The sequence below is a fragment of the Triturus cristatus genome, chromosome 6 (assembly GCF_964204655.1).
Source record: "Triturus cristatus chromosome 6, aTriCri1.1, whole genome shotgun sequence".
In the NCBI taxonomy this organism is placed as follows: domain Eukaryota; kingdom Metazoa; phylum Chordata; class Amphibia; order Caudata; family Salamandridae; genus Triturus; species Triturus cristatus.
In genome coordinates this window covers 822,737,468-822,750,950 of record NC_140589.1, presented here as the reverse complement: position 1 = coordinate 822,750,950, position 13,483 = coordinate 822,737,468, and the positions used below count along the sequence as shown (strand labels likewise).

At 50.1% G+C, this 13,483-nt stretch overlaps 1 protein-coding gene across 1 annotated transcript in view; it reads right to left on the bottom strand.

The window, feature by feature from the left end:
* HEATR1 (HEAT repeat containing 1) overlaps positions 1-13,483 on the bottom strand; it is a 326,965-nt gene that overhangs the window by 230,722 nt on the left and 82,760 nt on the right. The window contains exon 15 of the mRNA XM_085611426.1: positions 12,891-13,102. Within this exon, the coding sequence (XP_085467552.1) occupies positions 12,891-13,102 (212 nt within the window). The remainder of the gene's footprint in view (positions 1-12,890; positions 13,103-13,483) is intronic.

The following is a 13,483-nucleotide window of genomic DNA, read 5'->3' as shown; positions in this document are numbered from 1 at the left end:
GACCTCTGCAATTCCAGTACAATGTCTAGTAGGAAATGATCTGTAGACCTCAGCATGGGCTGAGGTAGAGCTAAGATCCCATGTAGCCATGCCGGGAATATCTGAATGGGTGTGTATGAAAATTCGGCCAATCGAAAAAGAGAGGTTGGAGCCTGGAATAAAGGCCCTACCCTCCAAGAGAAAAGGCAAGAAGTCTGGGAAACCAACTTCTACAATGACAAAAAGGTCAGGTCTCTCCTCCTCAGGGAGAAGACCTGCCAGCCCTTGAGGTAACTGAGCCCCAGAAACTTGGGCCTTACACGGAAGAGCTCCCAGGCCAAGGGGGGCTCTGGGGCAGATCCTTCCCAGGGACGGAGGACATGTCTCCCCTCTTGAAAGCCTGAGACAGCAAGCTGCTGACCAGGAAACGGGAAATGTAAGTGGCTCCCACTGAACCCACTGAGAGGAGGGACTCCTGTATAGAGACGCCAAACCTGGTACCACTAGGAGAGTGGTAGTGCCTCAGCAGTACAGAGAGTTCCTACTCTCTCTAGCACATCACTTACCCCTAGCTGGGCATCTTGGCCAGATAAAGACTTGGAGGAGGTTAGTCACCGACTTCTACTGGCCAGGTATGTACCACACAGTAAAGGAGTTTTGCAGTTTCTTTGTTATCGGTCGAGCCAGTGGCAAGACAGGTAGCAAACCAAAGACAACCTTATTTCCACTACCAGTGGTTGGGCTACCCTTTGAGAGGGTAGGGATTGACATTGTTGGACCCCTTGACCTACCAACAGCCTCAGGAAACAGATTTGTGCTGGTGGTAGTGGATCATGCCATGTGATATCCTAAAGCAATTTCACTTAGGATTATCACTGCTAATGCAGTTGCCAAGGCCCTCATAAATAATTTTACTAGAGTGGGCTTTCCTAAGGAATTGGTTTCAGATAGAGGTAGTAACTTCATGTCTGCATACCTAAAAGCCATGTGATCTGAGTGTGGGTTGATGTATAAATGTACCACCACATATCACCCACAAACAAATGGTCTGGTTGAGGGATTTTACAAGATCATTGTAGGTATTGTAGGAAAGTGTCCCTTTTTGACATGGTCACCCCCACGTTTTGCCTGGTATCTGATGCAAATTTGACAGAAGAGCACTGGGTTACTACTATCCAGGTCCCAAGTGCCAGATTTCTTTCCATAAACTATACAATTGCTCCCCTAGAGGGCAATAAATTTAGCACCCCCTGTAGGTCCCTAGTAAGAGGTACCCTATGTACCTACCTAGGGGACGGAGGTTAAAGAGGGTCCCTCAAGGGCTGCAGTATTTATTTTGCCACCCTAAGGGACCCCTCAGCACCAACATGCAAACTGCCATTGCAGGCTGCGTGTCTTGGAGCAGAGAAAAGTGAAAACACGACATGACACGCATCACTATGTGCCATGCCTGCAGACAGCATGCAGAATAGGTAAGCCACCCCTACAGCCCTAAGGCAAGATGCACTATACTACATGTGTGGACATATCTGCATTAGTTGATATGCCCCTGTGATGTCTAAGTCAATTCTTAGATATCACAAGTACACAGGGAAGCCCTTTTAAGTACATGGGCTGGACACTGGCAAAACCGGGTTCCCCAAACTACATGATGACTTCACTGAAATCGATGGAGTTTGGTATCAAACACCTTGTATTAATAAACCCACAATTATTCCAGTGGTGGATTTATTAATGTGTGCACCTAGAGGGCACCTTAGAAGTGCCCCTTGAAAACCTACCAGCCTTTAGTGTGCTGACTGGTGCTGGCCAGCCTGCCACCACAAACCGGTTTCTTTTTTTAAAATTTTTTTTAAAAAAAAATCTTTATTACAATTTCGAAAAGATACAAGTATGGGCCTACAACCAACAGGCCGGCCGCTAAACGCCGTGTAAACCTAGGCACGACTTAACATGCACATCAATGAAGCAGCAAAAGAGTTACTAAAGTGCTAATTATCGCAGTCAGCCACAGCCGCAGTCCCTAAACAAACAGGAAAGGTTTCATATTTTTGAAAAACAGAAAACATCAAACTCACAAGGCAGAGGAGGTTAATGGCAGAAACATGTGCTCCTCGTATCGAGGGAGTAAACCAACCCGGGTAGACAGAGGGGGGGGGGAGGGGGGCAAGGCAGAAGCAACAAAGTCGCATGTCGCAGGAGCATACAGGAATGCGGGGGCTAGGGAGACAGAGCGGCATCCATCTCACGCGTCTGGGGCGGGGCGCAAATACCTCCACGATAGGAGTTCCAGGGACCCCACACCTTAATCCACTTCCGAGGCTTGCCTCTCGCCACATACACCGTTTTCTCTCTAAACATACACCAGTCCATGTGTTCCTTCCACTCGGAGACCGTTGGCGGCCTCTGGGAGCCCCACAATTGTGCGATGTCACGCTTCGCTATCATATAGCCTAGAGTCACCCATTGCGTCTGCGTCACATTGTAATCAGTCGGCTCCCAGACATTCAGCAAGCATCTACGTGCCTCCGGCAACAAGGCAACATGCGTGACTTCTTCTAACACCGCATGCACTCTGCACCAAAACCGAGTCACCTCCGGACACTCCCACAAGATATGGAGAAAAGTCCCCAGTAGCCCACAGCCTCGCTTACACAAACCATCCACCGAATACCCCATACGCATCAGGCCAGGCCCCGTGACGTACACTCTATGCAGTATCTTAAGCTGGATGAACCGCAATCGGGCCGGGATAGCCACCTCTTTCGGGGAGGCCACCGCTGACACCCAATCCTCGTCGTCCAGTTCTATACCGTCTGCAATCCATGTCTCCCGCAATGAGGCCAGCAAACCCATTCGATCATTGATAAGCTTTTTATAAATCAACGAAATGGTGCTATCCGGCACATAGCCGTCCAATACTCTGTCTTCCAACGGGGAATGCTCCGGAATAGCCGCCACGTCTGAAAACACGGAACACAAGGCATGATGAACTTGAACATACCGGTAGTATTCCCTATCATTCAACTGGTATTCCGTTTTCAGCATGTCGAACGTCTTAAATTTCCCTTTCGTCCAGAGATCCCCTACCGTGCTGATACCAATCGTATCCCACTTCTCGAAGCCTTTCGTAGTATACAGACAACCCAAACGCTGGGACGCGTACAATGGCGTAGCCCGAGTCAAGCGATCCCTCCACCCCATCGCCGCATTTGCTGCATGCCACACCTGCACCGCGACCCGCGTCGGGCCCGTCAACCGCGCATCAAGGGACCCCGAGTATAGTGCTCGATTATAGTCTCCGCCTGGCAGTAGCAATTTGTCCATCTCAAAAGCCGGGTTCAAAGCAGGGCCATACATCCCGTGATTGACGGGAGCCAACTGGGAGGCCCAGTAATATCGCTTAATGTCTGGGAGGGCGACCCCCCCGTCATACCATGGTAGGGTCAGTTTAGCAAGAGCAATCCACGGCCGCCCATCCCAAAACAATCGACGCTGGAGACACTCCACCTCCCGAAAATAAAGGGCCGGCACTACGTCCATAGTGTTCTGCAGGGCGTACAAAAAGCGTGGTAGCGACATCATTTTGAACAATGCTGCCCGGCCGAGCGGCGAGAGCGGCAGCCGCCGCCAACCCGCCACATCCGCCCTTAGGCGCTGAAGGGGGGGGGAGAAGATTCCGTTCATACCGGGCCACCGGATCCAGGGTTATAAAGATACCCAAATACGTGAACCCCGACTCCGCAATCTGGATAGGGCACCCCCGCGGAAGGGGGGGGGGCCTCCCCGGAGAGAACGTATACACAAGACTTAGCCCAGTTAATTACCAATCCGGAGTTGCGACCAAAGGAGCTCAACACATCCACCAATACAATGAGCGATTTACGCGGAGATGCAAGATACAAGAGGATATCGTCCGCATATAGGGAAACACGATCCTCGTATTCCGGCGTCCATCTAAGGCCACGTATCGAGGGGTGCCACCGCAACCATTCCGCAAGGGGCTCCAAGCAAAGCGCAAAGAGAAGAGGCGACAGTGGACATCCCTGTCGGGTGCCCCTACCCAAAACAAAGGGAGCCGACACCCGTCCGGTGACCACTACCTGTGCCAGTGGGTTGTCATAAAGCAATTTCACCCAACCGATAAACCCCGGGCCAAACCCAAACTTCGCCAACGCCGCCCAGATGTATGGCCATTCCAAGGTGTCGAACGCCATGGTAGCGTCCAAGGACGCCAAGATGGCCGGCTCACGAATGAATGGGGCGCGAGCAAGGACGCCATGCAGTCGCCGCAGGTTCAAAGCGGTATTGCGATGGGGTATAAAACCGGATTGATCCTGATGAATCAGGTTGTCCACAACCCGGATCAGACGATTGGCCAGTACCTTGGCGAGGATTTTGGGCTCCGCGTTTAACAAAGAGATAGGCCTGTAAGAAGTACACCGATCCCACGGCTTCCCTTCCTTATGGATAACAACAATAGTAGCAAGACGTTGGTCAGAAGGGAGGGAGCCCGCCGCCTGAGCCTCAAGGAACATGTCCCGGAGATACGGGGCAATCGCATCTGGGCGCAGCTTATACAATTCGATGGGAAGTCCATTAGGACCCATGGCCTTACCCGAGGCAATGGAGCGAATGGCCAAAGCGATCTCATCTGGCGATAGGGCCGCATCCATCAATACTTTATCCTCATCAGATAGGGAAGGCAGAGTAATATCTCGAAGCAGCAGTCGAGAGTCTTCCTCCGATCGCTCTGAGACCGGAGAGTAGACCCCGTGAAAATACTCCGCAAAACATCCAACAATGTCACCGGGGTCCGTCACACGCACACCATCCACCCTCTCAATCTCCGGCACCACTCGACTCGCTCTCTCCTTCTTATCCAACCAGGCAATCAACTTCCCTGCCTTATCACCCATATCGTACAATCGCCCCTGTTGCTGCCTGCTCATACTCCTAGCAGATTCAGTAACCAGCGCCTTATAGTCGGCCTGCTTAAGCTCCAGCACATGCAATCTGTCATCCGTAACACCTTGCTCCAAATCACTCTCCAACTCGGTGATCTCATTTTCTAGCCGAACAACCTCCTGCGCCTCGCATTTTTGGGTGTGGAAAATGAGAGATAGGGCCTGGCCCCGGAGCACCGTCTTAAAGGCCTCCCAAAGGGAGACGGCGGAAGACACCGACCCCACGTTATCATTAAAATAGTGTTCCAAAGACTTAACCAGGTCTGCATGAATCGTGGGGTTCCGGAGGTACCAGGGGTTGATCGGAGCCACCCTCCCCTCCGCCCCCAGGGCGATATCTAGGTGCAGCAAAAGGGGGGAGTGATCAGATATACCGCGCGCCAAGTGTCGCACCTCTCCGATCATCCCCGCCTGGGCCGCAGGCACTAACATATAGTCAAGCCTCGAAAGACTACCGTGGGCCCCGGAGTGGAAGGTATATTGCGCGTGTCCAGGGTATTTCAACCGCCAGCAATCTATCAGTCCTAGGGTATCCAGAAAGCCCCCCAGCCAGTTCTGGGTCCGAGGGAGGTCCCTAGGGGGGTAGCGATCCTCAACACCGGAAACCACCGCATTAAAGTCCCCCCCAGTACCAACACCCCCCCCCCCCCGGGAGCCTAAGCAGCAGGCGCCCCAAATCAGCGTAGGTGGCCGTCTGCAGGCCCGGCGGCACGTAGACCGCGACCAGCGAAATCAATCTACCCTCCCACCTCCCCACCAGCGCAGTGTAGCGCCCTCTGTCGTCGTGGAGCACCTCATCCACCACCAGCGGGAGAGAGGTCCTGACTAAGATGCCCACTCCCCTCGAGCCAGAGGTGAAACCAGAATGGGCCAGGAGGAGATATCCTCGTCTGTTCATGGCATGAAAAGAGTTCCCTATGAGGTGCGTTTCCTGCAAGAACACAATGTCAGGCGAAATACGTTTCAAGAACTGCAGGACTACCCCCCCGCTTTATCCTGTCCCCCAGCCCATTCACATTCCAGAAAAGAAGTCTCAGTCCCCTACCCCCCATCCCTCCCAGCACAAAATATCCCCCTCCCGGGGAGCACAATCATAATAGCACAGCAAAAAATATTACCCCGCCTTGTGAAACAAACAAACAAACCCCAACCCCCCCCCCATCAACCCCAACAAAACTCCCCCCTCCCTGCACCCCTGCGTGAGCCCGAACAGCCCCCCCAACATGCAGTGTGCCTGTCGCCCCAATATGAAGAAAGGACAAGAAAAAACCCCAGAAGGAGGAAAGGGCCCCAGCAAGCCCCCCGCAACCTCCAAATACCACGGGGCAAAGCGTTACAAACTGGAGTCCAGTGCAGCCACAGGTGCAAAACGTTACCAATACAGTCCATCACCAGGATCACAGTTCCATTCCTACTCCGTCAAACCCTCTCCGCTCTCCGCCATCCGACCCTCCCGATCCAGACTCTTGGGCAGGGCATCCAGCCACTCTCCCACCGCCTCCGGCCGGTCGAAGAAGTGGGAGCGACCATCCAACTCGACCCGCAGCCTAGCCGGGAACAGCATCGCATACTTGAACTCCATGTCTCTCAACGCCGTTTGATGGCCGAGAATCCCATCCGTTGCTTTTGAACCGCTTGTGTAAAGTCTGGGTAAAAGCTAACATTAGAGTTCTCAAATCGTAATGGCCCAGCCACCCTCGACGCCTGCAGGATAGCGTCTCTATCCCGAAAATTAAAAAGTCGGGCAATGATAGGCCGCGGGGGGGCACCCACCTTGGGCGCACCCCCCCGGGATCCTGTGGGCCCGTTCCACAGCGAAGAACTTGCTCAGCCCTTTGGGTGCTAGATGAGTCACCACTAGATCCTCCACAAAAAGATCCACAGCAGACTCCTCCGACCGTTCGGGCACGCCGATAATGCGGACGTTGTTCCGTCTGGCCCTGCCTTCGGAGTCCTCAAGGCGATGCTCGGTCAGGTCACTGGCGAGCTGCAACCTCCGCACCGTGGTCTGCAAGGCGGCCACATCTACCGTTAGGCTCGACGCTGCTTGGGTCAATGAGTCGACCCGGTCATTGGTTTTCGACAGGTCCGCTCTGACCAAGGTGACATCAATCAGCACCGAGTCCAATTTGTTAGCCAGAGTATCCAATTGCTGGTTCACAGTCACCTTCATCTCCTCAATGGCCCCCATGACATCCAACAGGGTCAATTCGGATGATGCGCCCGAGGCCTCCTTGGGCGGCTCAGGCGATTTACGCGATCCACTAGGGGATCCCTTTGGCTGTGCATAGCGGTCCATATTGTTGGCCTGAGAATAGGCTCCCCTCCGGTTAGATTTGGGTTTCAGTTTGTCGCCGTCCACTCTCGTCGTCATCGTCAGCGATCAGCAAGGTCAGCACCCTCCAGCACCCGGAGGAAGGCCAGGAGATCCGGGCCGCTAACTGAAAGAGGCCCGTTTACAGTTCAAGACTAGGCTTTGCACTCCGTACTCTGCGCAGCTCTCCCAATGTCCCACGCATCAGTCTCGGTAGCTCAACTCGAAACCGAAAGTGAAAGCACGGGGTCCGGGGCAGGCCCAGCCTGGCATGCCGCTGTTGTTCAATTCGCAGCCGGGCACCTCACCAACCAGAGTTCGGCACCAAGGCCGGAGAAGGCCGCAAACTTCAGATCGCCAAAAAACACGTTCCCGGTGTCCAATTTCGATTTGGAAAACGAGTGGCACCTTAGCGCAAGATCATAAACAAAAGCCCATCGAAAAAAATCAAGATTATGACAGGATAGACGTGGGAGGTTGCGGAGGCCCTCGGGAGCCACAAGCCTACGCGGCCATCTTGGTTGCGCGCTAGGCTCCTCCTCACAAACCGGTTTCTTAACCCCTGCAGGTAAGAGCATACGCTCTCTGAGAGAAGAAACAATGCCTTCTCTAAAATAATATAAAATCTGTGTTATTTTTATAAATTGGTGTCAAAATTATTTGAGTGTGTGTGTGCCATTTATAGACTGTGTGTGTACAACAAATGCGCAACACTCTCCTTAGATTAGCCTAAGCTGCTCTACCACACTACCACAAAATAGAGAATTTAGGATTTTTGAAGAAAGCCCTGTAAACCAATAAGGGTTGCCTGGACTCTCTAAACCGTGTACTTTGTTTTAGTGTACTATATAGAGAGACAGCTTCCTCCAGTGCTCACTCCGGAGGGGGTCTCTGCAGCAGAGGTAAATGAGAATGTGCAAGGGCGCCCAGGTGCACCCTCTTGAGGGGACACTGCTTGTTCCATCTTAGTTTAGAGTAGAGGGGTATCACGGGATTGTTTGGTGGACAAACCCCCAGGAAGTGATGTAAAGTGGCATGGGTAGCCTCGTGGGAAATATTGCCCCGTTTGCTAGTGAGTCCTCGCCTCCCACAAACGGGAAGATGGCATAAAAGTGGAACCCCAGTCCCACAGTCTTTGATCACTTCTGGACTGGCAAAAAGACAGAAGGAGGACTGCCCTGATGCTCCCTGGATCCCATCGAAGGCTACACCTTGGAAGGACTGCGCCTGCTGAACTCAAGGGACTGGCAAAGAGAACTATGCCTGCTCTGCCCACTTCTAGAAGTAGAACTCCACTTGTGCCCACAGCTGAAGGAAGACTGCAAGCCTGCCCCCTGGACACAGCAAAGTGAGGCTGCATCAAAGACTAGACTGTACCTGCTGAACAAGACGGACTTGCAAAGACTGGCCCTACAGTGGCCACTTGTGGAAAAAGGATCCACTTGTGTCAGGACAGAAGAAGTGACTCAAAGGGCTAGGTGGCTAGGCCCCTGTTCAGCACCATGGACATAAATGCTTAAGGAAACCTGTACTTGTGAGACTTCAGCTGCCCAAGATCATCTGCCTGCCGCTGGACACTGAAGTGCCTGCTGGGAAACCAAGTCCTGACCTGCTCGAGGTATCCCCAAGTCCATGGAACCTGTGGCTATCGTTAATGTTGAGTCTGCAAGAAAGAGACACTGATCTGTGGACAACTGCTGAAGATCGCTGTAACAGGAGACCAGTCGACCAGTGGCAACTGGGCTTCACTGGGGCATTATGGGAGATTGAGTCCTGAGGCCAGAGATGACCCCCTGAAGTTTGTGGACCCAGGGTGGCCACAGGAACACTCACCATATCTCTTACACAAATTCAGTATCCTTAGCGTCTTCTCAACATCCTGAATCCCAAGCATCGGGACCACTTTTTGGCTGGAACCGCAATCCTGGTGAAATCTTCTGTGAGTACTCTGAGACTGCTGGACCCAACAGGTACCTATCTCCCCGGACCGAAATGGTTTTCAGAGACTGGCTACCACCCTGGGAAGCTGGCCAGTCCAAAAGAGGATTGGTAGTCATCCAAGCCCGGCAGGTCTGGAAACGTGATGCTGATTACAAAGATTTATTGGAGTTTAAACAAATTTGCTTATCTTTTAAAGATCAAATCGCCGGTTCCCTGCAATACATTTTTGCTGTTTTGGTATCTAATTTAAGATAAATGTACAAATTGGTGTTGGTTTTTTTTTTGTGTTTAGTGTCTTACTTACCTGTTTTGGTACTTCCAAATGCTTTATACTTTGACTAAGTCTGACTGCTCTGTGCCACAACTACCCTGGACAGAGCTAAAGGATTTGCTAAAGAAACATAACTGGACCTGATAGAGATTGTGACATTATTACATGGTGAGGTCTCAAAACATTCATATATTTTTAGGCCTTCCCTGCGTTGCAGCGCATGCGAATTTTGTGAGAGGGATTTTAGAAAAGGGCTTTGAGCTCCGCCCCTCATTTCCATTGGCTGGTGTCACCGTTTATGTTCAACCATGGCCTGCCATTGGAAATGAGCTGTTTGTGTTGCCTCCCTTTCGTCTTTTGGTCTGGCCCATCCGGACTGGATCACCTGCTTCACGGTTGTCGTGAAGCACTTTCTTATCTTTAGGGAGGGCCATCTGTTTCTAATTAGAAACAGATGGCCCTCCCTAAAGATGCTCTGAGCTGAAATGACCGCACACAAACAGGCACACAGACAACCATATAGATAGCCATGTTCAACTACTCAAACGACAGAGTCAGACACACAAACAGACAGCCACAAGTGGGCAGACGAGTCCGGCCACTCAAAGACAAACAGTCTGCAAAGTTGCTTTTGGGTACCAATTTGCTTTCGGGCAGAGATGTTCTTGACTGGGGGTTCTTTGTGGCGATTGTTAGTTTTGTGCGCCTTTATGGGGTTTCGTGGCGTTTTAAGGGACTGCGCTAAAGTCAGTAAAATGTCCTTACAATTCAGACCCTGCAGAAAAAGGATCCTGAAAAGCTCGGTTTACCACTTGTTTTAGAACTAGACCGTGTAGTGACTATAGCGCCGTGATTATAACATAGCGCTTGATGACTCAGCCTCGTGGCTTGAATCGCAGAGTGAATATGGTGGGTAGTTTATCACCGTGCTCGGTGGCTCCCGCCCTCGGACGGACGGAAGGTAGGGTAGCCTGTAGGTTACACACGGCTGTTGCAGCGGCACGAATTCCCTGAACCGTGTGAGAATCTCTTCTACTGCAGTGAGATGCGATCACACGAGCCGGGGCCCGGCAAAGGCACCAGGGGTTCGCCACAGTGAAAGGATGATTGTAAAAACAAGGCCCTGCTCGCAAAAGTCTTAATGCGAGCGGAGGTAGCCTTTTCAAAATTACTTTTTTTTATACGAAGAAATAAAAAGATATATTTGGGCAATTTTTGGGAGACCTCACTCTATGAGTAGTTAGTTACTGGAAAAGAGGCTCGGATCTCAGTCCCGATTCTGCTGGCAAATGCACCAGAGTGAGTGAAACAATCACATTCAAATGTAGGGTTGTAGGCAACGCCTACGGGTTGACTCTTATTGAAGGGGCTGTAGGGACCTGGAAATGCAAAGACCTGTACCTGGTACAAGCGGTGGCCGGTGTAAGGCAGTATTTTATTTTTTATTGCATCCTAAAGCTCAATGTTTATTCCAGGGAAGGCAACGCAGTGCACACAGAGCAGACAGTGCACCACAATAGAACACAATACAACACCATATAAAATACAATGCACGCATACAATCCACGAAATACATCACATGCACAAACTACACTCATTATCATTATGATAAAATCTACTTACAATGCTATATTATGTGCAGTACACATTACTCGCGCAAGGACATGTTACAGTGCATAGACTACAAGCAGGTAGTGCACACTCAGTGTGCGCACACTCAGTGTGCGCACACAGCCAAGCACAGTATAACAGCGTAGAATGCTGCATGAGAGAACACAGCACGTGTTACACAGTTCACACAGCACTGCGAGTTCAAGGCCGGGACCGTGGAGGTCAGGCGCTTGTGTTTAGGCCTGGGCTGATCCGTGCTTCAGTACAGTCAGTGAAAGGCCGCTCGACAGCCGCACATCACGGTTCGTGCTCGAAAAATAACATTCCGGGCTCTGTTAGTTTCCAGCGCCTAGAGGGATGTGCCGACCCTCTGTGGCACTGATTTTATTTGCTTTCTACGCATAAATACGGCACCATGTTTTTTTAAGGAAATAGAAGCCTGTCGTACGCAACATTATAAACCTGTTGTGCGCTATATTAACCCCAGTAATTCAGTGTGAAGAGATTAAGAGGGGTGACAGATGAAGAATTAAAGGAGCGAACCTTTAAATAGACTCGCGGGTATCCTTAAGACCCGCAGTCCAGGCCTTCAGACCAGAGGGCTGGGCCCAGGCTGGCAGTCCCCAAGAGGGGCCAGTGACCAGAGCCCGTCTGGTCTGGGCATAATTTGTAGGCTCTTTAGAGGTGGTCCTGGTGTACAGTACACGAAGAAACTAAAATGAGGTACCAGCTGTGGTGTAACATAGGCTCCCGCAGCCCCCACGAGGGATGGGGGGGGGGAACAAGCTTTACACTTTAATAACGGGCAGTTGAATTTAACATGTTTTATTCAATTTGAAACCAGCATCTGCAATGTAATAGGTCTCGCATTTACGCGAGTTTGAGCTATTAGCATTGTTAATAACAATGCCTTTTATTTATATTCGGGCTTTTTAAAACATAAATAAGACAGTCATTTACAACGGCAATACCCCTCCAACACACCCTTTTTTTTTTTTTTTAACTTTAATAAGCGCGGCGCCGTCTTCACGGACACCGCGCTATACAATGCAATAGGTGTTGCTTTTGGTATTGTAAATAGCAATGCCTTTTAATTTTTTCAAAGGCATTGCCATTTACAATGTCAATAGCTCAAAATAATGTCATTGCGAGACCTATTGCATTGTAAATGCTTGTTTTTCTTTTTGGCCAGTATAGCATGAACTTGGCCCAAGGAAATTAGGGAGCTTTACATGAGAATCAGATGTTTTACATATTACCCCATATTAGACGTATGTATTTAGACATGGGGAATTTAAGTAATTTGCAGAGAATCACATTATGTTGGGCTGAGGCTAGTATTCGTAACTAGTTCCCCAGTTCCAAAGTCGGCAGATCTGGCCACTAGACTACATCCCTTCTACATGAAAGACAAACGCTAGACTAGCCCTAGGAACAAATCAAAAACAACTATTACCACAAAAAAGCATGAGGACATTTTAAAGATAAAGACTCTTATCCTTGCCCGTGGCTTCCTATAAATGAGCTCCCACCTACCAATGAAATCAAAAATAGTCTTAGTTCAAGAACTGTGCAATTTCTCCATTAAGAATGAATATAACATATTTAAATTACTCCTGCATTAATTCAGAACTCAGAAAAGCTAAAGCCCTTGAGAATGCCAATTCCTCTTGCCCATCCACATCTGAATTAGATATTGCATCCCTAGATAACCAGCCTTTCATCACCATGTCTAACCACCTTAAGCAACAGCCCTATTATTCAGTTTCTTGTGGGCATCCCCTGCAAGTGCTCTGTAATCCTTTACCTTCAGGCCAACCTTTCAGCAATGAATGCAGTGAGCAAAGGCCTGACTTTGCAAGATAGACGGCTAGTTTCTGCTCTGCAGACGTGGCATCACTGCTGGTTATAACCATTGAAGGCAACACCGCCATAACTACTTGATTTGTTAGCTTGTCATTCTGACGTAGCATTTCTCCTTCCATTAGTAAGTTGGTTGCTTTTTCAAGTGGCTGGTACCTAAGAAAAGAGAAGACGAACACCATTAGATCTAGTGTAAACCACAACAATTTGTAGCTCCAGTTTTTCTACATTCCGTACTGGAAAAGGTTCCCCACAATTGCAAGTTCTGGTTTGCAACAGCAAAAAATGCTTGCTACCTCTTGCAACATCATTAGATGATGTGAGAGGTTTATAAGCAGCCCTTAATTTCTGCTGGTAATGTTGTAGGTGGTGGGGCACTGGCACATATGTTTGGGACAGCAACTTCATTTTCTTCATCAGACTTTGAGCGAGAGTTAGAGAGAGAAAGGCAGAAAGCAAGAAGAGAAAGGAGTAGCAAAGTAATGAAAATATGCACGAGTGAGAAAAAGGGATAGGAAGGGTGGGGTGTTGGAAGAA